Source organism: Stenella coeruleoalba (assembly GCF_951394435.1).
Source record: "Stenella coeruleoalba genome assembly, chromosome: 10".
Lineage (NCBI taxonomy): Eukaryota > Metazoa > Chordata > Mammalia > Artiodactyla > Delphinidae > Stenella > Stenella coeruleoalba.
Window position 1 is genome coordinate 86,268,442 of NC_137156.1, and position 27,512 is coordinate 86,295,953.

At 44.0% G+C, this 27,512-nt stretch overlaps 2 protein-coding genes across 3 annotated transcripts; one reads left to right on the top strand and one right to left on the bottom strand.

The window, feature by feature from the left end:
- The first annotated feature begins 159 nt into the window (after positions 1–159).
- GPR27 (G protein-coupled receptor 27) lies at positions 160–2,930 on the top strand. Its single transcript, XM_079933015.1, has one exon. The coding sequence runs from the start codon at positions 296–298 to the stop codon at positions 1,427–1,429; it is 1,134 nt and encodes a 377-aa protein (XP_079789141.1). The 5' UTR covers positions 160–295; the 3' UTR covers positions 1,430–2,930.
- Positions 2,931–7,521: 4,591 nt separating this feature from the next.
- On the bottom strand, positions 7,522–26,317 carry PROK2 (prokineticin 2). 2 transcript variants are annotated; one of them, XM_079934882.1, is made up of 7 exons: positions 26,062–26,317; positions 22,497–22,622; positions 15,339–15,401; positions 13,617–13,845; positions 12,261–12,351; positions 9,220–9,349; positions 7,522–7,631 (listed from the first exon to the last, which is right to left on the bottom strand). In XM_079934882.1, exons 1-4 carry the CDS (start codon positions 26,155–26,157, stop codon positions 13,741–13,743), a joined length of 390 nt encoding a protein of 129 aa, XP_079791008.1. In that variant the 5' UTR covers positions 26,158–26,317; the 3' UTR covers positions 7,522–7,631; positions 9,220–9,349; positions 12,261–12,351; positions 13,617–13,740. The 2 variants fall into 2 exon arrangements, with proteins under 2 accessions (XP_079791008.1, XP_079791007.1); XM_079934881.1 differs by lacking the exon at positions 15,339–15,401.
- Positions 26,318–27,512: the final 1,195 nt, after the last annotated feature.

Here is a 27,512-nt window from a genome sequence, read left to right on the forward strand (position 1 = left end):
GATGCAGGAGCTGCGGGCGGTGGCGCGGCCCGGTCCGCAGTGAAGCCCGCGGCGCCCGAGGCGCAGGGAGTGGCCGTCGCCTCCTGCGCGCACCATTCCTGAGATGGCGGCGACGCGGCGGCAGCTCGGGGAGCCGAGGAGGGGTCACCCGGGCGCGGGCTAAGCCCCGCCGGCCCGGGAGCTCGCCGGAGACCCGCGCGCTTGGTTGAGTTCGGGCCGGCCGGCAGGCCTGCGGAGCGGCGAGGCCGGGGTCGGCCCCGGAGCGGAGCGCGGCGCCCGGCCCGGGGAGGCCGCGATGGCGAACGCGAGCGAGCCGGGCGGCGGCGGCGGCGGCGGCGAGGCGGCCGCCCTGGGCCTCAAGCTGGCCACGCTCAGCCTACTGCTGTGCGTTAGCCTCGCGGGCAACGTGCTGTTCGCGCTGCTGATCGTGCGGGAGCGCAGCCTGCACCGCGCCCCGTACTACCTGCTGCTCGACCTGTGCCTGGCCGACGGGCTGCGCGCGCTCGCCTGCCTCCCGGCCGTCATGCTGGCGGCGCGGCGGGCAGCGGCCGCCGCGGGGGCGCCGCCGGGCGCGCTGGGCTGCAAGCTGCTCGCCTTCCTGGCCGCGCTCTTCTGCTTCCACGCCGCCTTCCTGCTGCTCGGCGTGGGCGTCACCCGCTACCTGGCCATAGCGCACCACCGCTTCTACGCCGAGCGCCTGGCCGGCTGGCCGTGCGCCGCCATGCTGGTGTGCGCCGCCTGGGCGCTGGCGCTGGCCGCGGCCTTCCCGCCCGTGCTGGACGGCGGCGGCGGCGACGAGGAGGACGCGCCGTGCGCCCTGGAGCAGCGGCCCGACGGCGCCCCCGGCGCGCTGGGCTTCCTGCTGCTGCTGGCCGTGGTGGTGGGCGCCACGCACCTCGTCTACCTCCGCCTGCTCTTCTTCATCCACGATCGCCGCAAGATGCGGCCCGCGCGCCTCGTGCCCGCCGTCAGCCACGACTGGACCTTCCACGGCCCCGGTGCCACCGGCCAGGCGGCCGCCAACTGGACGGCGGGCTTCGGCCGCGGGCCCACGCCGCCCGCGCTCGTGGGCATCCGGCCGGCCGGGCCCGGCCGTGGCGCGCGCCGCCTCCTCGTGCTCGAGGAGTTCAAGACAGAGAAGAGGCTGTGCAAGATGTTCTATGCCATCACGCTGCTCTTCCTGTTCCTCTGGGGGCCCTACGTCGTGGCCAGTTATATGCGGGTCCTGGTGCGGCCCGGCGCTGTCCCCCAGGCCTACCTGACGGCCTCCGTGTGGCTGACCTTCGCGCAGGCCGGCATCAACCCCGTCGTGTGCTTCCTCTTCAACAGAGAGCTCAGGGACTGCTTCCGAGCCCAGTTCCCCTGTTGCCAGAGCCCCCAGGCCACCCAGGCCACCCTCCCCTGCGACTTGAAAGGCATCGGTTTATAAGTGGCTCTCCCTTCACCTGCACCGCAACCCAGCTTCTCCCTTTGGCTTGGACAGTGACGTCTTTTCTCCCCCTTCTGACCCCTTTTTAATTTTCTGAGCTGCCTTCCAAACGGCTCTCGAAGTGCATCATCACTAGGATTGTACAGACTCCTTTTGGGGGGAGGGTTTCGAAGTCCCAGCCCCACCCCAGCTCCTTGCGATTGTTCTCCTAAATATATTTTCATCCTGACAGCAGGCCCTGGAGTCTTTGTACTGGCACTGATGTCTTTTATTCCATGAGTTACTTTTTTTTTTTTTTCAATAAAGGCTAAACTAATTTTTTTCATGCAACCTTTCCTAAAGACCATGGCCAGTTTTCTACAGAAGCTATTTTTGACAACCTCAAGTGGCATTACATTTTGCATTGAGGTAGAGGAACCCAGGGGGACTTCACAAGTTTGATTTCTTGAGGGTCTTCTGTTGGCAGCAGGAGAAAGAGGGAAAGTTGTCTCAAGTTCCCTCTGAATTGCCATCGGTGGGGTCAGTTGGACTGCTGTGGTTCTTTGAAGGCGTTGAGAATTTTGTTCAGTATTGATATTGAAGTTAAAGAGCAGAAATGGGAACGAGTAGCAAGGCAGTCATTTTTAATCAGTAACAACACAAGATTTGTTTCCTACCTTGCTTTATACTACTAGGAAATGCCCGTCAGCGACAACTGCTCTTTGTATCATACCAATCTTGAGTGGAAACATTTCTGTAAAACTGTACCTTTCAAAAGAGTAAAAAGTGTTTTGGTTAGTAATGGTGTGGAGAAAATACAGTATTGCATGTTTTTGTATGTACTGATTGTGGTTCACGGATTGGGAGGGCTCAGAGACAAGCAGAGTGCTAAATCAAAACTGTTTAGGTATTTTTTGCCAATAAAAATTAAAATAATTTTAGGGGAACAGTTTGTGCTTTGAAGAGCCCAGTTTTATTCTGTCTTATGAAACTAATTGCCACTTTGAAAATTGTTATTCTCTTGTTCATGGTATAAATGGATGGAATATAATGATACTCTTCTATGAGACAAAGCATTTCCTTAAAATGTTTGCTAGGTTAAGCTGTGCTGTTCTCCTGATGGTTATTTTAAATTAATAATGAGAACTATAATTTTAAGTACTATTTCTTTGTTAGACATGTTGTAACCTTAAGTTGAAAGACTAAATTCTGCAAGTACTGTATTTTTTCGCTTATAATGCTACATTTTTATTAACGTATCTTCCGTTTTGAGGATTTATATCTGTATTTCTCTTTGCATTATATAAATATACCAGTATTTTCATTCTGGAGTGGGTTTTTGTTCCTGTTGTTGTTTGAGACTGTGACAGGTGGTAATATGCGTCTAAGTAAGGTACTCATGTTTTTATTATCCTTTTAGTGCATGCTGTTTGGCTGACCATAATTTCTAAGACATTTGGAGGCTTGTTAACTTAAAATGCAAGATAAAAAATCTGCAGATCTTCTCTTCAAGGGAAGAAGCAGTATATATATATATATATATATATATATATATATATATATATATATATATATATATATATATACACTGCTTCAAAACTTTTTTATGAACATAGAAAACATGAATGTAAGCAAAGTAACCATTTTGATAAAATAATAATTAAAGTGGGTACAGTACATATATTGAAATTTGAGTTGCGCATAATATAAACTATTAAATATTCAGTCCAAGATGGATAAGTCATAATAAGAGGGTGTGGCCAATTTATTGCAGGAGAATGGTCAGCATTATTTTATTTTGTCCGTAAATGTCAATCAGTCTATGCAGACAGTCTCCTATTTGGAAAGTATGAGTAACTATCAGCCTGTTTCTCCCCAGATCATACGACCGGGTAGACATTAATTATCCAAGGGCCACTCATCAGAAATCTTAGCTTATCTAAAGACAGGCCAAGGAAGTAAATCTCTCCTCATCCAACATCCCCCCACCAGCCACAAGTGATCCAGGTTCAAAAAACAGAAGTCACTAAGCCTATGTGATGGTCAGAATTTGTAGCACCTGCCATGGCATAGGAACTAGGCTGTCAGGGCTAACTCCTGTTTTTTGTTTTGCTTTGTTCTGACTGGATGGGAGATTTCTAATGAGAATTCAAGTGACAAGTAATGAGAAATGACGGCCAGCTGTAAAGGAAAAAGAAGAACCAAGAGATGCAGAGGAACTAGCTGTCCAGAGGAATACTGTGCAGGAGCAAAACTCCCCTTGCACCTCAACAGCTACTTTCATCACTGAATTTATTAGCCTGTACTTTGATTGTTAATTATATTAATAAAGAATCATCACGAGAAGGTTACTTGTATTTCAGAATACTCTACTTCTTGTACCAGGACAGGAACAATGTATTTGGGGAAAACTTCCATTAAAATAGCTCATTTTCTGTCATTGACAAGTTAATTTAGCATAACTCCTCCGCCACTCCTCCCCAGGTGAAATTAATGGGTTATGTCTATACTTGAAGCAAAAGAAAATAGATTGCTTGTCTATAAATCTGTGCATGTCCTGGCATGGAATTATTGGGTCAAAAATGAGCATCTTTAGGTCTTTTGACACCATATGTCAAATCGCTTTGCAGAAAGACTTATATCTACTTTTAGATTTCCACCTGACCATGTTCATTTTTTACAAATTGAAATATCTCAAAGTGGGGAGGCGAATCACAAGTCAATAACCATGATGATGAAGAATAACCTCCATACGCACCATTCAGCCTTGCCAGACCTTGTCAGTCCTGCCATATTGGTTTCTACCTTTCCTTTTTTCTTTCCTTTTCCTTTCTTCCCTTTTTCCTCTTCTTTCTTCCCTTCCTCCCTCTCTTATTCCTTCTCTCCCTCCTTTCCTCCTCTATTTTCTTCCTTCCCTCTCTCTTTCTTCCTTTCTTTCTCCCTCTTTTTGAAAGAAAGAAAATACAACACAATCATTTCTGCCAAGGCTTTGGGCTCGCCATCAGCCATCTACAGTTTCAAACGCCCTGCCCCTAAGAGGTACCAGGGTCCCAGGTCCTGGGGCTGAGTCAGGATGGATCATTGGGTTGGCAAGATTGGTTCTACCCTTCACTGTCTTTCCATGACCCATACGAGTGCAAAATTCTGGTTTGCCACAGAAGGCCTTTTATGGTCCGGCCCCTCCACCACCCTGGCCTCATCTTCCCCTTATATTTCCACCTCTCCCTCCTCTGGTTACCTTTGTATAAGCTCTCCCTGGAAAGCCCGTCCCCCTCCTCTGCCTGGGGACTCCCTCACCACCTCCTCTAGAGCAGAGGCAACATTCACAATATGTAATAACTGGGATGACACGGGCATAACTAACCTGTACAGCTGTACCCCTGGGTCTTAGCTGAATATCAGGTTTGTGCTGGACTCAGATCCAAGACTTCTGGAAGGCCTTCTTGGCCCAGTCACCCCTCTGCTGGGCTCGCACGGTGCACACCTGGGCTCCTGGCTCCCGCGCTGGTCTCACATCCTCCCACTCCCTACTCAGGCTCTGTGCTCCAGCCACCGCAAGTCACTGGCAGTGCCCTGAACAGACCATACTGGGTCACACCAACATGCCTTTTCTGCGTTGTTTCTTGCGTCCAAAGTCCTTACTTCCTCTTTTCCCAACTCAACCACTGTTAAGCTTTCAAACATACAGGCTGAACTCTTAGACATAAAGGGTGAACTAACCTCTACAGAGAAGGGGAGATTGTCCCCATGCAGGTCCTGAAAAATTTCCAAGTCTCCAAACACGGTCATTAGATCTGAGTGCCACGGTGGGCTGAGTAGCAGGCTTACTGGCATTTCAAGTTGTCCGTGAACTGAGATGGCTGAGGTTGTAAAATGCAGTGGACTCAAAACACTGTTCTCCATTCACCTGGTAGACGGGCCACTCTGTGTGACCCTCCAAGACCACTGGACTTCAAGACCCCCTCTGTGAGGGGCAAAGGAGGTAATGGGAAACTGTCTCCACCCATCCATATTCTAGACCCATATCATTATCCTTTGCATTGTTTATTAGCTGTTTCTCGAGTAAACAAAATTAAAAGCAAACTTGATCTGAGTCCACGGGGTTCTTTAGGCTTTTTCTCCAACTTGGACAAGACTTTTGGGATCTACCTCAGCCTAAGAACAGAGCCCTCTTCCCCTCCCTTTTCCTTCCTTTTGGGATATTTTTGATGAGGCTGTAATGCTTGGAGCCACAGCAGCCATCTTGCAACCATGAGAAGAGATACTGTCAACATGGTGAAAATAGCAGACCAGAAAGATAAAAAGAGCAGACATCTGTTTTAACATTGTTGATCTACTTACCCAAACATGCAACCTCATATCTCTAGATTTTAGATTCCTGGTCTTGAAATAAAAACTGCTATTGCTTCAGGCACTGATATTCAGAAAGCCTGTTATTTGAAGCAACAATTAACTGCAACAATAGTTAAAACAATTCCATCCTCTCCACTCCCTTGACAGATATGCCTGATATGCTGGAACTGTAGTCACAAATTTTTTTAAATTAGGCTTATTTAATTCAATTCACATTTCCAGTTATCAGATCATTCAGCCGGCTGTTAACTGTCAGATTAACCCGGCTCTGGAAAAAAATAATAAAATAGATTTGACTTGATTTCTTAGATTGAAATAAATCGAGAAGATTTTTAAAAATAACTATTACAAGGCTGGTTCTATTTAATTGCACTTTATAAAAACTGTTACCATGATCAGTGTATTTTTAAGCTTTTAGTATGACAAATTTAGTTATAGATATCTGGAAAACCACCTGAATGAATCCATCTAATCCACAGGTATTTTTTTTTAATAAGTTTAATTTTATTGTTTTACAAGAATGACTGAAGCAGCCAGGATTCTTTTTGTTTTTCTTTTCTTTTTTTTTTTTAACATCTTTATTGGAGTATAATTGCTTTACAGTGGTGTGTTAGTTTCTGCTTTATAACAAAGTGAATCAGTTATACATATACATATGTTCCCATATCTCTTCCCTCTTGCGTCTCCCTCCCTCCCACCCTCCCTATCCCACCCCTCTAGGTGGTCACAAAGGTATTTAAGTGAATAAGAAGCCAGTTTCTGTGTTGGGAAGTGCAGGGGAACACAGAGGATAAGAAAGGTCCAGTTCTCTTGCTGATGAGTTAGCAAGGTAATTGGAGAAACCTGGCCAATGTGCCCCAAACCATAAATCAAGGCAGAACATGAGATACGCCAGAAGAGGGATCGAGAAAAAGAGCTCGGGATAATGAGGAGAACAGACCTCACAGCTGATTGCCCGGAAAGGGCCCTTAGGCAGACTCTCTCTGGTTGCCCTACTGAGGAAAGCAGGAAAAACCAGAAGACGGAACAAAAAATTGTCCAGTTTCCACCTTCCCCATCTTTCTGATTCCCACATTCTCCTCACTCTGGGGTCCATTTTCAAAATAAGTGTTTCTAAGGGAAATAAAACCACATAATTCTCTCTTCAAAGTTTTCTGTTCCAACTCTATGCGAATGCTCAAGTGCCAGTAAGGGATGTGGTCGTTTGAATGGAGAAAGTTTGTTACCTAAAATCTTTTTGCAGGGAGAGCCAGCAAGTCAGATTAGAAATGTCAGAACTGAACAGAAATCAAACAGGTAGCTCTCCAGGAGACCACTCTCCTCTCTTTCCAAAGGAAGAAGGAGTAGTAGGCTCACCCTAGAGAAAAAGGTATTTCGAGCTTTTGCTCAAGGGAAAAGGAGAAGAAAAGTCTTAGTAAGTATTCGATTCACCCTATATACTGGTTGCAGGCATTTAAGATAAATAAACAGCTTGAAATTTATATCTGAAAGCCTGAAGACTCAAAGTCACTTCAAATTACACAGAGAAAACATGCACAAATGTTTTAAGCTGCAACGTCAAGGCATAAATGCAACTGTCTTATTTCTCAGTAACATTAAGGAGACAAGTAAATTAAAGCTATTTTACCACTTAGCTTCTAGGAGGAATAATTTAGTCATTTACAAATTAAGTTTTAAGTGGCCAGCCTATTCTGGGTAGAGAAGATGTAAACTGGTAGGAAAGTGTATATTTAAAAACATCACTCGAGATATTTTTATTACCTGAGTTATGCCAGTCTGCGTAGCTTTCTGGGATGAAAATCTTGCTTTCTGCCAGGACGTGATATCTGAGAAGCACACACTGTTTTTCGGTTAGAACCTGTGTTGGAACCTGGAGGGTGCAATAAATGGTTTCACTTTCTTGAAGATACGTAGATGTGCTGTAAGTTTGAAAGGCTTTGAAAAATTATTAAAGTTGCAACGCTGACTTAATACATGCCTTATTAAAATATTCTCTAGGGATCATAAAATTTAAAATGCATGAGGGGATGAAACTTGTCCTCGCCTTTTTCATTTAACATATTTATTCCCCCCCCCCCGTTATATTTTCCCCCATAGTCCCTGAGTCCTGACCAATTTGCATTGCAATGTGCTTAGCAGAAGAAAAAAAGAACATGTTAAAAAAAAAAAAAAAGGAAGAACAGATAGGAAAGAACCCCTGTCACAGGTATTCATTCTGGAGAGTGACATACTAAAGAGTTTAACCGTATAGTGTGTAATTCTTTTAACCCACAGTCACGATCCAGTTCATTTGCATATCTATCTTGAGGAATTATGGGATACCAAAGCTATTTCTAGAATTTGATTTGCATAATTGTTCTAATCCTTTATGAGTAGGGTGACATGTGGTCTGACAAAAGATTTTTTTTTTTAATTTGTAAGTTACTTTATAAGTTTTATAAAGATATTAGAATTCAACACCTTTAGATATATATTTAATACCTGCTTCTATTAAAAGGAACACAATTATACAAAGTCGTGATTAGTCTTCTGCTAACGGCATGTTACTTTACTTTTTGCTAGTTGGAAAAACAGCTTCGTTCACTGAAAGTCTGTCTTTTGAAGTTTATTCTTTTTTTTCTAGCACCTCTTGGTGAGATTAAAATTCATTTAAACGTCATAAGAAAATGTGCGGTTGTAATGAGCCTCAGTGACTCTGTCTCCCAAATTTCTTAATCCGTGGGTAGATGACATATTTGAGTTTGAAACAGTAGCATCAAGAAATACATTTAGGGGCTTCCCTGGTAGTGCAGTGGTTGGGAATCCGCCTGCCAAGGCAGGGGACACAGGTTTGATCCCTGGTCCGGGAAGATCCCGCATGCCGCGGAGCAATTAAGCCCGTGCGCCACAGCTACTGAGCCTGCGCTCTAGAGCCCGCGAGCCACAGTTACTGAGCCCTCATGCCACACCTACTGAGCCCGTGCGCCACAACTACTGAAGCCCACGTGCCTGGAGCCCGTGCTCCGCAACAAGAGAAGCCACCGCACCGCGCACCGCAAGAAGAGTAGCCGCCGATCTCCACAACTAGAGAAAGCCCATGCGCAGCAACAAAGACCCAACGCAGCCAAAATAAATTAAAAAAAAATACATTTACACATTTTCCTAGTGTATGGAACAGGAATGCTCTTGTGACCAAAGAATGTGAATTTAACCATTTCTGATTTGAAGATTCTTCTTCCATTTGGCTATCAGTTTCTCATTATGATATTTTTTCAGGATTGCAATAAACATGAAAACTCCATTCTGGATGTTTAAGCACTGACCACACTCCAGCCTCACACTCTCCTCTCCGTTCTTCCCCACCCCAGCAGGTAGGAATTCTCACCCAGCCCTGCCTCCTGACCATAATAAAAGCTAAAACGAACCGAACTGCCTCGCTGTTGCCACTTTGGGCTGACGTGCACCTGCTCTGTTCTCACCAGAAAATCCCACGACGTGAGTCATCAATGTTGTCACGTCTTTCCAGTGTGTGTGGCAGCATCTGTCCCAACATCCAAACCAATTTGGGGGGTTGGGGGTTGAGTCCACCTTCTGCAGGGCAACCACTCACTGTGCAAGAACACCAGAACAAACTTTTTAAGATCACAGAAATGGTATTAACCAAATGATGCACTTTTGAAAAAATGATTCCGTTCATATTGATTAGGGGAGAAGCGGAAGTGTTTGAACAGAGCCCTCGAATCGGAGTGGCTGAACTGCTTCTCTGGGCTGCTGGGTGACTGCTTCAGGAAGTCGTTCAGTGACCCACTGGTGGGTTAGCCCTACCTTCACTCTCTGGGTCCAAAGGAGCCAGATTCATTGCTGCATCTCCCTGCTGGAGAGGAAGGGGAGTGCAATTTACTTTTAAGGCAGTGAGGCATATCACTTCTGCCCACGCTCCATTGCTAAGTCACATCTGGCTAAGGGTTGCTGGTAAACGCAGTCTCTAGATGTCCAGATGAGTGACCCGGTACCCAGGTAAAACCTCTTGGGGGAGGGGCAAGGGGAGGGAGAGAAAGAAGGGAGAAAGGAGGGAGGAGGGGGGAGGGAGGAAAGAGAGAAAAGAGAGAGGGACGGGGGAGGGGCCGGGGGAGAGAGAGAATTTGAGAATGGATGAATGAATTGTGGAAGACAATTGGAGTCTACCAGCCATACCTTCCATTCAGGGATTTTCGCCCTCCCTAACCGAATCCAGGAGAATTAACAGGGAATATTTAACATCAGTTGTCCAACGGACTAACGATAGCAGACAACATTTAACTCCCAGAACCCAATCACAATACATAGTTAGCAATATTACTGTGAAAATTTCTTACTTTGAGCAGCAAATATTTTCTTTTAAAATTTTATACAAGAGTAAATATTCATTCATATATGCACATCCTGGGTCTGAAAATATTTTGCTCCTCCATTTTGAACTCCAACTTGAGATTTCAAAAATATATCTTAAGAGGAAATGTTTAGGAGGACAGGCTGATCAGTGAAAGGGCCTTGGCAACATCTAAGCAGAGAGCCATCATAAAAGAAGGATTGATGTTACTACCAACACACAAGGCTGTGCCTGTCCATCTCACAGTGGACCCTATGGAGAAGGGATGAAACTGATTTGATTCGAGACAAGACAGGAGAGGTGAAGGTTTGAGGGTGGGGCGGGAGGTGGGTAGAGGTGAAACAAGACTGGCATGGAGATAATTATTGATAAAAAGCTGCATGATGGAGACAGAGGCTTCCTCATACGATCTGGTTTAGTTTTGTTGATGTTTAAAAATTTCCATAAGAAGTTATTGTTTTGCTTGTTTGCTTTGAAGAATGAACCACACACACTCATGCCAGCCTCAGTACTGTCTCTAGGGAACAGGCCTGTTCCCAGTCATGTGAGAAAACACCACCTGTGAAAACCATTAAAATGGTGCCTGACTTTATAATCTTGTGAAAAATGAAGTGAGAAAAGAGTCGGGTGAGATTTCTGATAACAGAACCAATGCTGAGTAAAGTCTGTTTATGTGTTTCACCTATCACTGGTCTGGTTTGGTAAAACAAAAGACACAGGGATATGCTGGGAAGGATGAAGGTTTTCAGTTAGATAACCGGGTTTGTAAGGGCACAGTTTTGGCACACACTTTTCTACAGTTAAAAAAAATGCTGCTCTTAAAAAAAGGCTCAAGTCAGACATGACAGTTTTTATCAAAATCAATGTTTGCCAAGAAATCCAAAGGTCCATTTGAGTTTGGTCAGTAGCTGCTGGCATAAGGTCTATTTCTACCTTAGACAGGATGGAATCCATTCACAATATTTATATCAGACTAGATAGTTGACTTAAGTTTTCTTGCATAAATTCTCACTTTACCTTACTTTTAGAAATTCTGGCCTACGAAGTTCCAGCTTCAGTGAGAGACTGTCCCAGGGACTGGAAGAAACAGCACCACCATCTTTATAGCCCAAGACTTTGTGTGCTTTGCACAGAATTATTTTAAAGGCTCTCCATGAAGCATGATCACAAGGTTTTTGAAACAATGGTTTGATAGGTGCTAACTTTGGTAACAAGTTAAAAAATAATAACCAAATAGAAGGGTACACTCCTCAGTAAAAATAACAACGATGGAGAGAGGTAACAAATGACAAAGTTCTGTGTTTCTTTGGATCGTAGTGAGTCAGTAGGTACAGTTCTAAGTTTTCTACACAAGCTTCACATTTGTTCTCTTGGCTGTGTACATGCAGTCTAAGTTTTTAGGTAGCGATTTAAAATATTAAGTTGATATATATAAAAGCAAAATTTTATAAAAGTTATAAGTCTTTTAACCTGGGGGGAAACGGACGATGGACCCAATCAAATTTTCACCACTTATGAAAAAGGACATGTTGAACGTTATAGAAAAAGAGCATTGAGCAAAATTACCCATAATTCCACTTGAAGTCTATTTTTCTTATCCAACAAACTGACTAAGGAATGTTTCTTGAACCCAAACTAAACTGAACCAAAATTAATCCTTCTAGGACCAAGTATGGTACTTAGTACAGCAAAATCCCATACACTTATGGGACACGTTACTCCAGAGGTAAAGTTACACATAATGTGCATTTGTAAGCCCTGGATGAATAAATAATTACAAAATGGACAATTTTTTTTTGCAACTGTTAGTGGGTTAGCACAGCCACTTTAGTCAGTTATACACATTCCAGAAGTTGTTTATTTGCAACGTTGAATCCATTTACACTTGGTGGGTTTTTCAAGGCCAGGCTACACTAGCATCGCTGTACGGCCAGCACCTAGCACCCTGCCTAACCACCCATGATCGACACCCTGTTACTATTTGCTGAATCAAGACAGTGAAGTCCTGTGAGTCCATTCCTGATCACAGTCAGTTTTGCATGTCATAATTTTCCTTCATGCTCCAAAACCTCACTGATTTAACACATTATTTTTATACTACCTTAAAACTCATGCAAACAGAACCTTCCAGTACATAAAATGAAAACTTACACACTGTTAGTGCTATATTACCGACTTCGGAGTCTTTACCCATTTTAGAACGTAGGCTATATAGAAATCCGCTTGTAATACGAACTGACAGCTGTGACAAAAATAAGCATATGATATTAAAAATAAATCAAATGATATATAGTACCATCATTATTCTGATACAGAATTTTTACACAGCAATATTGATACAGGTACAAATGACGGGATGTCAGGCAATCCATTACAACAGACCTTTGGGTTACAAATAAAGTTTAAATGACAACTTAATACCGATTTAAAAATGATAACTAGTGTTATACCAGATTAAAATCAATACTTCCTCTTCAAGTGACATTTTCTAGAACATCTCTAACTAGGAGACTTTCGTTAAAAAAAAAAAAGCAACTTTATAAAAAGGAAAAGAAATAAATGTAATATTATACTGGAAAAGTCTTTTAAAAAAATCCCAAATCTAGGAATCTGGACTAAATTAATTTGACTTCCATTCTTTTTGTCCTCATACTAGTCAAACTGCAGACCTGAAACCCACTTGCATAAGCAGGTTCAGTTAAAGTTCAGAAGCACCCCTGCCTCCACCCCATATAAGAGAAGTTTGGGGGGTCTAGTTCAACTACACATTCTTTTCACTGTTTAAGTATCAGGCAAAAAGCTTGATTCTCATCAGTGATTCTGCCAGGAAGCTCAAGGATGTGGATCCCCACTTTGAAATGCTAGAGGCTCAGAGGGAAATGCCAAACAATAAAATGAGAGTCTTAAAACTCACTGAGGAGTGAGGGAAAGAGACCAAGGGGTGTGTGTGTGTGTGTGTGTGTGTGTGTGTGTGCGCGCGTGCGCGCGCGTGCGTATGCGTGCATGTGTGCGCACACAGTGGGGCAGGGGGTGTTTTAAGAAAAAGGAAGTTTCTGTACCAAAATATCTAATTCCTATTCTCCACACTTCTGTGAAAATGGACAAGTTATTGGCATTAAAAAAAAGCCAAACCAAAACACAAACAGGGAAATGAATGAAAACTGGCTCCATAATGCCTTGCACTTTACATTTCTATTCAAAACATAAATCCGCTTTCGATTAAAAAAAAAAGAAAAGTAACACATCACTTAAAAATCAAAGAGAAGGGCTTCCCTGGTGGCGCAGTGGTTGAGAGTCCGCCTGCCGATGCAGGGGACACGGGTTCGTGCCCCGGTCCGGGAGGATCCCACATGCCGCGGAGCAGCTGGGCCCGTGAGCCATGGCCGCTGAGCCTGCGCATCCGGAGCCTGTGCTCCACAAAGGGAGAGGCCACAACAGTGAGAGGCCCGCGTACCGCAAAAAAAAAAAAAAAAAAAAAAAAAAAAAAATCAAAGAGGAAAACGTTACTTGGAAAGTTGAGGAAGCAATAGCATTTCTTTCTGGCATATTAATTGTTTGGCACAATCACAGGTAAACAGACTTTACGGACATCGTGTGGCTGTTCACATTTAAAGTTTCTCCTCTAAAGTGGTTACTTTCGGGCTAAACAAGTATATCGGTTAAACGAAGTCCGTGAACAGGCTAAGCCGGGCAGGCATGGACACGTGTGATGCATTCTCCGTCCAAAAAATGGAACCTAAAATAAAAAACAAAACTGAGTCAGAGCAGGAAATGTTAAAAAAACAAAAACTTTGTTGAGAAATCTCGTTGAATAATAATAGCTAGTGTTTACTGAGTATTAACTATTCATCAAACAACAGGCTCAGCATTTTTTTTTATGTATTATCCTTTTCCATCCTTACGACCACTCTGTGAAGATGGCAAATACTTTAATTTACCCATTTTACAGACAAGAGACTGAGGCACAGAGAGATTAGGAGCTTGCCCAAGGTCACATATCCAGAACTTGAAGCTTGGCTGGCAGGGGGAGCTGAGGGACCAAGCTTTTAACCAGCAAGCTACACTGCCTTCTACTTGTTCTCATTTTAATTCTTTTTAGAGCGTCCTGTGACTGCAGCTCCTTGAGAAGAACATAACATTATGGGCACAACCACATGTATACAGTGAGCAAATAAAAATTCACTGATAATGAGAAATATATAACTTCATACATTTGTGCAAATATATGAGGGAGCTCCCTGGTGGTCTAGTGGTTAGGATTTGGTGCTTTCACTGCTGTGGCCTGGGTTCAATCCCCGCTCAGGGAACTGAGATTCCGCAAGCCGCACAGCGCGGCCCCCCAAAAAAAAAAAATCTATAAACCCCCCCCCAGAAACCATTCCTCCCCCCCACCACCAAAAAAAAAAAGATGTGAGACGAAGTCAAAATTCTGGGTGGGGCAAGGGGATAATAAGAGTAAAATTAGGGAAGGAGGCAAGCTCGATTTGCAGAAATGCAATAAAGCAAACCTGGGCTTAGGGAGAACCAGCAGTGAAAGGTCAGCTTCATTCCAAGAGCTGTTCAATTGCTATTCCTAAGAGCCCTGCTCATCATGTCTTGGGTGAAGCCGGGTTGAGGAGGGTCAACCAGCAACTGGGGTGGTGGTTCTCTGTGCCACGGCAAGTGGAGGACCCTCAAAACACGTATGCTTTCTAGAGGCAAAGAGCAAAAACCATTCTTCCCCCTGTAGGGGTGGTGCTCTCTTGAGAACCTGCGTGCTTTGCAAGTGATAGGGAGAAAGTTTAACCCCAGGCCTGGAGGCAATGGATATTCAATGAAATGGGATGACAAATTACCCGATCCAGGGTAATACGAGAGAGGCCAGCTCTTACACACTCACGCCTCCGGGATCCTTCTACAGTTTCCGCAAGGCACGGAAATTCATCCTTCCCGCCTCCCAACTCTTCGGTATCATTCTAGCGTATTTCCTATTCTTTCCACCAAAAGAGGCCGCCCCACACCAGTAATCTGTCCTTAGGAGAAAACTGAGATGCATCTTCCAGATGCCCTCTGAATCATTTCTTTATACATCAAACAGAAGGCTGTCTGCAGACAGTGGCAGAACCATTCTAACCTTATTGTTAGGGTGCACTGATTGGATGGACCCAATTCTATGGGTGTCCAACAACAGTCAAGGCTGATTACTCTGGGCGTTATCTTTGGGTGCTCCCATGCTCGTGTTCTTCTTACCTCCTTTTTCCTTTTTCTTCTCTTCCTCTTTCTTCTTTCCTGCCTTCCATTTCCAAAATGGTTCTGGAAGGGCCAGGGAGATGGTTGAGATCATAAATACACAGGGAAGAAAGGGAAGCAGTAGGACGGCAGGGGAGGTATGAGGTGGACAGGCAGAGCCATTCCAGTTCCGCTGTCTTTTTGCAAGAGCATTATTTTCAAGGCTCTAACGACAGCGTCTACTCGGGGGCACCTTGGCCATCGGCTCCATGCAGACGCGTGCTAGAATGGTTCTGTCACTGTGTGTGTCGAAAGGCCCACGGATAGCTGGCTCATGTGTTGCCCCCGAGACTATGTCAGAGGAGGTGGAGGCAGCAGGAATGGCCTGGACAATTACAAGTGGATGGTATGAGATGCCATAACTCATGACCTTTATGATCCTTTCGTGACCCTGAGATCTGAGAGATTCCTTTCACCGAGCCCCAAACGACTACACGAACCAATGGTTCTCAATTTGGGGTGATTCTGCCCCCAGCCCCCCAGGGGACATCTGGTAACGTCCAGAGACATTTTTGTGTGTCACAAATGAGGGGAGGGGGCAGCACTACCGGCCCCCAGTGGCTACAGGCCAAGGATGTTGCTAAACATCCCATAACTCAGGGGACAGTATCCGCAGCAAAGAATTATCTGGTATAAAAAAATGCCAAAAAAATGTCAACGGTGCTGAGGTTGAGAAAAATGAACACAGACAGCGATATCCAAGGAGCCTGGAACGAGTGAGCTCTAATTGTAATAAGGGTGTCAAACTGTATCCGTGGAGAACGCCAAGCATGTGTCTTTTATTCATTCATTCAACAGGCATTTACTGAGTGTCACCAACATATCAGACCCTACTTTAGGTGCTGCAGATACAGTGACGAACCAAACAGGAAAGGCCTCTGCCCTTCATGGAACTTAAATTTTAATGACAGATACCCAGTAAGATAGTTTCAGGTACTCAGAAGAAGTGTCCTCTTGGTTTCAGTGTGGTGCTCTGTGCATCTCGACACCATGGTCACTCTTTGGCTTGTCACGTAGGTCGTCCTCAGCAAAAGTAGCAGAAAAAAGAAATTAACGCTGGCGGCCTGCCATGGGCCGGGCCACATCAGGGCATCATGTATGAATGTCACACCAAAGCGGGAGCCAGATTTCTGCCTCGCTTTGACACAAGCCAAGTGGCCTCCTCTTGAGGTGAATTAACGCACCTGACTGAGGTCAGCCAGCTAGAAAAGGAACGTGTCACAGTCAAACCCAGCTCCACCTTCTTCCAGATACCACCAGGCCCAGACTCCAGGCTCTGGGAAGAAAGGGACTCTTGTCTCTGAGGACACAGCACTCTGCTTGGTACACAGGCATTTAACAAATATTTTCTCGAGTGTGTCCTAACTCCTGTGCCCACCACAAGCTGTGACCTCCCTGAAGGTAAAGGGGTGACCTTCTCAGGTCCTGGAGCTCCCCCTTCACCCCGAGACCCCCTGCCTGGCACTGATCAATGCCACCAAACTCGGAAGCCAAAGGCTCTCGCTTACGTAGGGTCCCTCCAGGGTCTAGGAGGGGCCCTGGCAACGTGCTCACTAGGTCGTGTGCTTTTGTGAAACCTTCAAAAATATCTTTGTGTTATTCTTTTTCTTACTGAGAGCACCAAGATTGTGGAAGCGTCAACCTAGATCTGCTCCAACTGAACTTAACATAATGATTAGATTGTCCTGCAGGTCCCTTTATACCTGAATGCCCTTTTCTTATTTTTATGCTTTTTCAAGATCCAGTCTGTGTTTCTCCCTCCTTCCTCTGAGCCCTTCTTCACTGGACCAGCCTGTAGCAGTTTCCTCCTCCATCTATGAGCTCTTAACCACACAGACCACGACTTCTGACACGATACACCCCACAGATAACTTGCCCGTTTCTTGACTGGTCCATTCACAGCTACTTCTACATTCACTGTATGACAAACCTAATAGGTGTCTGACAGTCACACATGCATGAGAAAGTGTTCATGGAAGATGCATCTTCAGATGTACAAAGAGAGCCAAGGAGCTCGTCACTCAGTACCAACTTGATGGTTTACTTTACAATCAACTATACACTCAAGCCAATGTTTCTATTAGTCTAGGTTTCCAACCAGCAAATTCTAGAAGTTACCGAGGCAGAACCTTCAGCACTCTTGAGAAGGCATGATTCCCAATACATTCGCAGCACTTTTAAAGAGAAAGCAGTCCTGATACGAAACAGAAGTATTATTCGTGCTGTCTCTCGAAACAGAGTCAATTGTGTAAAAGAAGGAAACATAATGGGACACGTGCAGAAAAGCCTAGTCACGTGACATAAAGAGTACTGGCCCTATTATAATTTTAATCTTAATAAAATCAGGCTTGCTACAACTTTTTCAATAGAAGTACACAGCTCAAAAAAATTCAAATGGTATAACAGTGCATAAAATAAAAATGACAAGTCCCACAGCTTCTGGTTTTAATAGCTATGCAGAGTGCCACCGTATCTTAATTTGGTAAAGTTCTAAATTGTTTCTTCTAATTTTTTTGGAGTAGGTATATACTCACATAACCCTAAATCATGCAGTACGTTATCTGCTCCCATCCTGTGAGTAGAGGGTTAACCTGGGGCCTGGGTTGATGGAGGCCGACCTGACATGGACCTGGGCCTCCCACTGCAGTGTGTCCCCAGAGAAAGTAAAGAAAAGCAGGGGATGGTGGGTCAGCCTCACTGGTTGGGTGAAACTGCACTTGAGTTGGGGGAGCCTTGAGCCTCTGGAACTAGGGGGATCATAAAAGATTTGCAAGAAATGAGTGGTAGTTTCTATGAGTCAAGAGGACACCCCCGACACACACACACCCTGGCAATCACGTATGGCAGCCACAGCGCCTGTGTGGACGAGAGAGCAAAAGGAGCTGTGTGCTCAGGGAGCTGACGAGTTCCCAAGGAGGCGAAGGTGCTGTACTTCCTACGTTGCGTCCTGTAAGGCTAAGTAAATGAAGTATTAGACAGGTGTGCTCAACCGGGGTGATTCCAGCCTCCTCCAACACCCCCGTCCTCCCTGCCCAGGGAACACGTGGCAATGTCTGGAAGCACTTTTGGTGGGCACAACTGGGACGGGGTGCTACTGTCCTCTAGGGGGGTAGAGGCCAGAGCTGCTGCTAATAAACATCCTACAATGCACAGGGCGGCTCCTACAACAAAGAGCCATCCAGTCTAAAATGGCAAAAGAGCCCAGGTTGAGAAACCCCGTATTAACCCAAAGCATATTCATGTCCTGTGAGTCTCTCTGCCAATCTGAACCTGTAATCACGGGCATGAAGCTGTCCCGAGAGAGCAAATGCAGACAGTGGCTCTTGACATCTGTGACAGCAAATGAGCATACTTTGTTTCTTCCACCCATCTTTCGCTAAAGTTTGCACTTATATTAGTTATATTTTAGTCAGTATTAAAAAAAAATTTATACTCTGTTCAGAAATTATAATGTTTCACCATAAGTTGGTTCTGAAATAGAAACAGCTAATAACTTTTTAATTCTTCCTTTTTTTTTTTTTTTTAACATGAACAAGACCCAGGTTTTAATCAGAAATTTTTTGCTTCAGGAAAGGAAAATGTATTAGTCAAGCTTTAAAGTGCAGCTCAAAAATAAAAATAGAAAATCAAAATGAGGGCTAAAAATGTTAACATAAAAAATGGAATGAAATTTAAAAACAAGATTAATTGTTTGAAGGAAACATAGTTGTTAAACTTTTTTGATAAAATAATAAGCAATAAGAATAAAAGTACTAGTCACATAATTCTAAACTTCCAAAGCCAATGGGTAATCAGAATGGGATGGACATGGCTAATCTTTATAAACTCTAGAAGTGTGGGTATTAAAAGAAACGAATGTTTCTTAAACAGCAAAGTATTCCCAGTAGACATACGATTTAGTAATGCATTCTTAATTGTTAAAAATCAATACATGTTAAAACTATTATTTGCCTAAAAATGTGTTTAGAAAACAGGCATCCTATTCTTTTTAAGTAGACATATTTTATTCTATTTTTGAATTATCAAATGTGAAGTTAAAAACTTTACAATTACAAAACCCTAGCCTAGCAGTGACTGTAGACTCTACAAGTTAATTGATACATCTGAGAAACAAAACAGTAAAATGAACTCAGGGGCCACCAGTTTCTACTTAAAGGTCTCAGTTTCATTCATCAAATACTGTTCACTTTATCAAAATAAACAAACATCTGTGGCTAATGTCAAGACCAAACCAGAATGGAAAGTTTAAAATTTGAGTAGGTGTAGTCCTCACCTATTCACAGCCCGTGTTTTTAAAGCACCAATACCTGGGACCACAGTCAGAGTTAATCCACTTTATTTTTTAACCAAAGAAAAAGAAAACAGGGAGGTAAAAGTAATAAACACATCGCATTAAAAAGAATTTTCTATCTACGTTTTTACCATCTACTAATGAGCTCTAAAACTTCAGAGTGGAGTTTCACCAGGATATGTTTATTAAAAAATGTTTGTTCTTGAGTTGTTTTGAATAGAATATAATTGAAAGATACTCTGGAAGAACTAGATTTTCACCGGGATAAATTTCGCCCAAGACAAGTAACAACTCTGGGACTAGAACTCGGTCATTGAAATGACCTATGAAAATGTGTTTTCAAGACAGAAAAATAACCAATATGAAAAGCTGTAACATCGAGGTCTAGAAACACATTTCAAGTGGGCATCTGAGAAGGGGGTAAGTTCAGATCTGACATTAAAATCTTATTTTTTCAGTACTTCAGTTCTTTTATCACTTAATTCTATTAGGAAAACCCTACTCGGTTATTACAGACTTCGTTATTAAGTGTGATAAAAACACAGCACAGAGATGTCCCTGGGTTTACGGCAGGAGAACGACTTTGTTTCCTTTCAGAACTGACCTTGCACTAAACCTCAACTAGAAACTAGACGAACCCGGGGAGGCAGAATCTGCTTCTCTTGTCAAAATATCTCAGGTTTGGAAAACTCATCGGAACTACAGGATGAGACAGGGGCCAACTCTGGACCACTGTCCCTCATCTCAGTGAGCATCTTCCCCACACAAACCAGTTCGGGTTAACTGCACTGAAAAACATGTTCAAATTAAACACGACGGCAGCTTTCACGGAAGTAGAAGAATATAGTGGTTAAGACCACACAGACAATGGAGCATCAGACAGAAGTGAAATCCACAGCCTGCCCTCTGACCTATCACCTTGGGACCTCAGCCACTCACTGAGCCCCTCTGCGGCCGAACGTTGTTGCATGGAAAATAGGACAAAAGTAAATCTTTCTTCGCAGGCTTCCTGTGAATATTACCGTGAGAAACACATCCACAACACTTAGTATCCAGTGTCTGGTACACCACTGCATCCAACGAGCAGCAACTAGTACTGTGATTCATACAAAAATAGTCGCCCAGAATGTGTCACTCTTCACTCGCTTTAGCAAACTGGCCCCAAGATTCTCGTACCTGGGGCACACGTGAGGTTATACTAACACTGTACGAAGACAACGTAAGTCTTAAAGGAGGGTGAGTTAAGAGTCAACTTTTCAGCAACAGCGACTCCAATGGACAAAAGATGACTCTCGTTGGATAAGGCAGATGATAAAAACTGAGATCAAGGTCAAAGGCGGCTGGGGCTTCACCATCCCTCCCCACCTGGAGTGTGGAGGGGTGGAGTCTGGCACAGAGCCAAACAACTAATGGTTTAAAACATTTCCTGTCTCAAAATGGCCAAGAATAAAAGGTGCATATCATGCTTACAAACGACAAGACCGGCTCACAGGGAGGAAAGGTCTAAACACAACAGGAAGTATTTCTCAAGGAAACCACAGGAGAGCCCAATGCCGTCTTCAGATGGGTCCAATCAACCAGGGGCCCCACTACAGCGCACAGAGCGAAACCCAAGCCAATATACATCCTTCCTTATTTCATTCCAAGAGAGTCAAAATATTAGCTGTTATCTGTAACTCTGGAGGACGGGAAAGATGTTTGGCACTACTACAGTTTTAAACCCTAAGCCGCATGTGGGAAAAAAAAAAAAAAAAAAAAAGAAGCAGAAGGTGGAATCTAGCTTGCTTTGAAAACATTCAACCTATTTTAAGACGAGAGGATACCACGTGTAGAGAGAACACTGCAGGCGACTGAACTCGCCGCCAACGAGCCACCAGGCCTGGGACTTGTCCTTCAGCACACACCCCTGCCCCTGCACCCCACGTAACTGTTGGGTAAATGAAGACGTACCACTAGAAGAGCAAGGCACCTGCAACCTGGCATCCCTGGGGTATCTGGCTGTACTCATACTGTATTTCAAACGTTTTGAATCTGAAGGGCAATGATTCTCCAGGCTCCACAAACTTCTCTGCTCTCTCCTGCCTGCCACCCACCCCCTTCCAGATGTCTCGTACAGCTGCCCGACCCCTGCAGTCAAGAGAGCCTGCAACCCCTGGGGACACAACCTCTAAAGCCCTGTCCAGTCCTGCCATTGGTCCTGCCACTTCTTGGCAATCACTTTTCAAAAGTGGTGTTCAGGGCATTGTGATATTGAGCTGTTAGATAATAAACTGGCACGTTAAATATCATGAACCTCCACGGTTGTGAACAAGGCATCCTGTGGAGAGAGTCAAAATAGAGGACTTTCAAGTGAAGATACAAGAGTGACTGCATCATGGATGATTTTCTGCAAAAACCAAAACACAAACTTATTTACTTCTGCCTTTTCGGCAGGTCTGATGTTAAACATCTTTTCAAGAGCGTGCATGCTCTGATTTCTGCAAAGAAGCATAAACTACATATATATCTATATATCTATATATATATATATATATATATATATATCTCCTAAAGTTTTTTAAGCAAATTTAAGTGTTTGAAATTATTTTCATGAAATGCTTCTAATGCCACGAGAAGCATGATATGTAAATGATTAATAGAATAAGGATGGTAAAGGATACAATTCTCTCAAATGGAAAGGGAAAGGAGTGAGGAAGTGGTTTTCCACTTCAGCTTCTGATTCCCAACTTCTAGCACGTTACCCTGGGTTTCATGTCACACAGGCCTTGCTCAGAGTTGAGTGACTGCAATGTAAGAGAAGCACCAAGAACACAAATATATATACTAACTTTACGAGTCAGCGGATGGCAGCTGTCTCCCACTTTGCCCATCGGTGTGCAAATCCGTATGCTCTTAACCCAGATACTAACAGCACAGCACATGCCTCCACCACACTGGGGGTCCTTGTCGCAGGCCTGAAATGTAATAAGCAAACACATAAATACAGATAACAGGAATGACTCAGGCTAAGGGGATCTAAAATTAGCAGCAAAAAAAAAATGCCCTTTTAATATCCAACCGCTATGATTTTAAGAATCTTACATATAAAAAAAGAAGTGTTATCTTCATTTGCTTGAACATATTTACAACAAAATCTGACCAGAAGTGATTTTCCCACTTGGGTTAAAAAAAAAAAAAAAAATCACCTAAATAATGGCCCACACATTATGAAAATCTTAAACCACAAGATTTTTAAAAAACAAAATGAGCTCTTTTTTTCTTGCGCTTTATGGATGAACCGGCTCTGAATTTGAAGAACGTGTCTATATTAGTCTTTTACCATACATGGCCATTAGGAACTCCATAAATCGAATCACAAGATTTTATAACTATTAACTGCAGAATACATTGGGCCCAATTTTAAAAAGGGATTTAAATGGTCTCTAAATCTGGCATGAAATACTCCAGACCCATAAAGGCACTGATGTCGATTTTTGAAATACTACTCATTTTCTCTTTCAAATATTTGCATTTTGGTTCACGAGATTTGATGTTTCTCACACCACTGACTTGATTTTCACCACTTCCTTTTGAAAGAAAGAAATCTCACAGGTTGAGAATGGACAGACCAAGACTTTTTGCCTTATATTACTCTTTTCTGGGTGAGTAACCTGCAAAAAGGAAATTATTGGCTTCGGATATACATATGTGTACATTACAAAATTACCTGAACTATCCTGTAAGATCCATCAGATTTAGAAATGCAAGCGACAGATGCAATTATCAACAGTGATTACTCAAGACTGTTGTTCCTGATATAAAAACTTGTAAATACATAAAATCAAAGAATTAACTATGGAAGAATTTCCATACTTGACTAAGTAGAAGTAAATAATGAAGTCTAAACTTATTTGCATGAAAATAGATCTGAAGAACTATTCTTCTCTCCTAAACCAACCATAAATAGGATGCTTTGTCTGAATGGTGTGCAGTAATGTTTTGCTAGTGATAAGGTAAAAGCAACCTGTACTATATACGTAAGAAGCTAAAAAGTGTATAATTTAGACACAAATTTTAAATGTAGATTTCATGGAAACAACTAAAACACTTCTTCAGAGTTCTTGGTTTTGGGGACAGCTATAACTTCTCAAAATGGAAATATATGGGCACACTCTTATTCACTATTTTTTCGTTAAAAGTGATCAGCTATCTTGCTTTAGAGTTGGTTTTCTTTCCTCCATAAGAATTTTTTCTCGAGCTATTTAAAACAAATATCTGGATTTAAACTACAATTTTCATCTTGGGGTATTTGAACATTTATAGGAAAATATATAAACATTCCCACTTTTCCAATTTTTATTTGAATGCCAGAAATCACACATATGTAGCCATTTTACATTCCATAAATGAGACGTTCAATACTCGATCTTTCCCAATACTGCCTTAACAAATTTATGTGGCCATATAAATCAATCTAAAAATAACTACATATACTACCCCCCCCAAAAAGTAAATATTTAAGGTGGAGGTTTCAGGCAATATTTTACTTCAACAGATGCTCAAGAGCAGGAATTCTGAAGCCCCACTAGCTCTTTTAATAAGACAATCAAAATTCAGCCAAAATCTCTTAAAATTCAACCAATCACTTGGACGTTTAACAGCCTAGAGATGACATATCTAGATAAGTTATTGAGTTTTTTATTTGACTCCAGATGGTTCCTGTCATGGAAACATAACTACATTTCTTTATTGCCATGTTGTTTTAGAGAAATTTTTTAAATTCTTTTTTTTTTTGGTAGCACTGATTTAAAACAACAAGAAAAACAGCACACATAATTATATAATAAGCCCAGTCTAAACCTTAACAGATAAACATTCAATGTGATAAAATTTCATTTTGTAACACAAAAAGCTTCAGTTCTCAGACATACAAAGAATTGCATAGGTTTATATATTTTTAATTAGACAGCTGTTTCCTAATGCCCTTCATATTTAACCCACTGCTGATCTGTTCAAATAGTGTTGTCTTGTGAATGGAACAAAAAGATACTTATATCACAAAGGAATCTGGGACTCAGAGGATTAGGAGAAATTTAAAATGAGCCAGCAGGGGAAGAGGGGGGAAAAAAACTCATCAGGTTTCAATTCTCATGTATTCGAAAGACCTGTAAAAACTCTTTTTCAACCACAGGGACTGACAAAGCTATTCAAATACATTTGTAAAAATCTCTACAAACTATTCTAACAAATATCACAATGCTTATAATTAAGCATCTCTTGGCTGTCACCCAAATATCTATTGGCTGTAACCACATACTGTTCTAGTATGAGGACTTTCAATGTGCTATAAGCCTATTAACCAACATGGAGACAATAGAGCTTAATTTTCTCAAGACGATGACATTTCCCTTAAATTTAAATGTTATTTCATTATCTACGTATCATCATTTCAAACACAGAAGTTTTATTTAAACCCTATTGTGTGCACTTAGCTATCTGAAATAATTTAATGGAGGTGTAAAATAAGTTAAGACTTAGAAGAGTAAAGCATTTAACAATCAGGAAATCGTAGCGATTTTGCATTGTTGACGTAGACTAGACATTTTTATCTTGTGCTGTAAACTCATCCTTCGGATCCACACAAAGAAAACTGTTGGTGGACGCAGAAGAGACCTGAACTAGTTCCTGCTTGTACAAATGATGAAGACATCTCTCTAAACTGCAACATCTACATGGCAACCTACTCCAGAATTAAGCCAGAGCGCTGGAGGTGCTTTACCAATAACTGGAAGTGGAAAACTTCTACAGGGAGAACCTCGGGACGCTGGAAAAACAAAAACAAACAAACCAAAAAACCTGGAACCCAGAAGGCAGCGTCCACATTGCTTTTCAAAGTGCACGTATGTCCTCAGACCAAGTTATTTCCAAGGGTTTTTGCGGAGGATGCCTCGGGGAGCAAACTCCTTGACTACAGAATTCAGGCTCCCGGGATTTGGGGGTACTGGTCTTGCCCCTCTGCATTTCAGGACACTAAAATTTTAAGGATAGAGGCTGGAACGTCTGGGGAAAGTGCTTGAGAAAACCGCGAAAGGAAACTTCTTTCAGCTTAAGAGAAAAACAGACCAAACACGAGGAGAGAGGGGGAAGCAAGCGGGAGAAGGTGGTGATGAAGGTGATGAGGTGAGACTGTGGTCACTTTTTCTTACAGGGAGCGCCCGATGTCCCGGCCGTCCGCGGCTTTGGGAGCAGGGCACTTTTCCAAGTGCGCCAAAGGGCGACTGGAGCAGGAGTCCCCACCCGGGATGACCCTCCCGGTGGCCCCCGCCTCCCCGTTGCGGTCGCCACCCCGCCCCCCACCCGGTGCCTCTAGGGCGCGCGCGACCCGGGCGGACAGGTGCACCGGGGGCCGCTTACCCCGGTGATGACGGCGGCGTCCCCCGCGGGGGGCTTGAGCAGCAGCGGCGGCAGCAGCAGCAGGAGCAGCAGCGGGGCGCAGCGCGGGCTACTCATGGCGCCCTCGGGCCTGGGCGGCGGTTGGGGGGCCGTTGGGGGCGCGCGGGTTGGATCGCGGAGCGGCTGGCTGGCGGGCCGGCGTCTCACGCGAGCCTGCCGGCGGCTATAAACACAAGCTCCGCAGTGACTCACACCGCCACCCGGGCAGCCGCACGCGCGGGGGCCACGGCGCGGGCACACCTCCCGCGCCCACCCGGCCCGGCCCGGCCCGGCCCGCGTCCTCACCGCGCACGTGCTGCCGCGGGCCCCCGCGCCCCCGCCCCGGGCGCCACGCAGGCAGCGCCCGCCGCAGCCTTCCGCACGCGCCCGCATGGCTTTTGTGGTCGGGGACACCCTCCTCTGCTGTCCTGGTTTCCCCAGTCCCACGTGCTCAGCGCCGCAAACTTGCAGCTCATTTGCTCTCCAGATGTTTAAGGAGCGCCTACTACGTGCTAGGCGCTGTGGACACAGGGGGGGGAGCAAGGGAGGTGATAAGAACCGCTCAATTCGTTCATTTTTGTATGTCACCTACTGACCCTGGGTCCGTCCTTAGGGTCCAATAATCGAACAGAAAAAGACATCAAACAAACGCCCTGGGAACTTGGAAGACGGGGGTGGGGGGGGGGGGGGAGAACAAAGGGAGGGCAAAATTATCCCACATCCCTGACGACACTGAGGGCGTCTGTGCTTCCAGCTGTGGGAGTCCAATTTCTTTCTTTCATTTCAAATGCTGTTCCTTTCTGCTCACATCTGTTCCCGACCCTCTGCTCTCTGATTTTCCTCGCATGCATTTTCTCTCTTTAACATCGCGCCAGCTTCAGGCAGAGCAATTCAGAATGATGCCAAAGCGGAATGAGATCGCCAGGCTTCGGATGCCAGCCTGAGGCCCCTTAAGCTCTGGGTAGGCAGCTCTCTCTTTTACTTCCTAGCTCAAGATAATCACCCTTCAGTCTTTGTAAGATGCGATACGGCGGTACTGGGATTCGTTCATTTGTGTCAACATGACTTGAGTGCCTACTGGGTTCTAGGCCACCTACGAGAGGACCAGTGACAGATTTGCCTTCCACCTGTGACCTCGAGCCTAGCTCCAAGAATCTCAGACTGTTCTTCCTCAACGAAATTGATTTCAAGAAATCCTAGGTGTGACCATACCAAACTTGCTGCCACCGAAGTTTTGGGAAGCCCAACTTTCTTCCTGAAACCTCAGCTTTCCCTGGTCTCAAAAGGACCACAAACTGTTGAAAAGCAGATGCGTCTTCCAGCCTCTGTAATAAATGCAGTGAGGAGAGTGGGGACAAAGTTACTTTCAGACTGTGGGGCTCCCCCATGGCAAAGCATTCAGACTAAACGTGGAAAAACAAAACAAAAAAAAC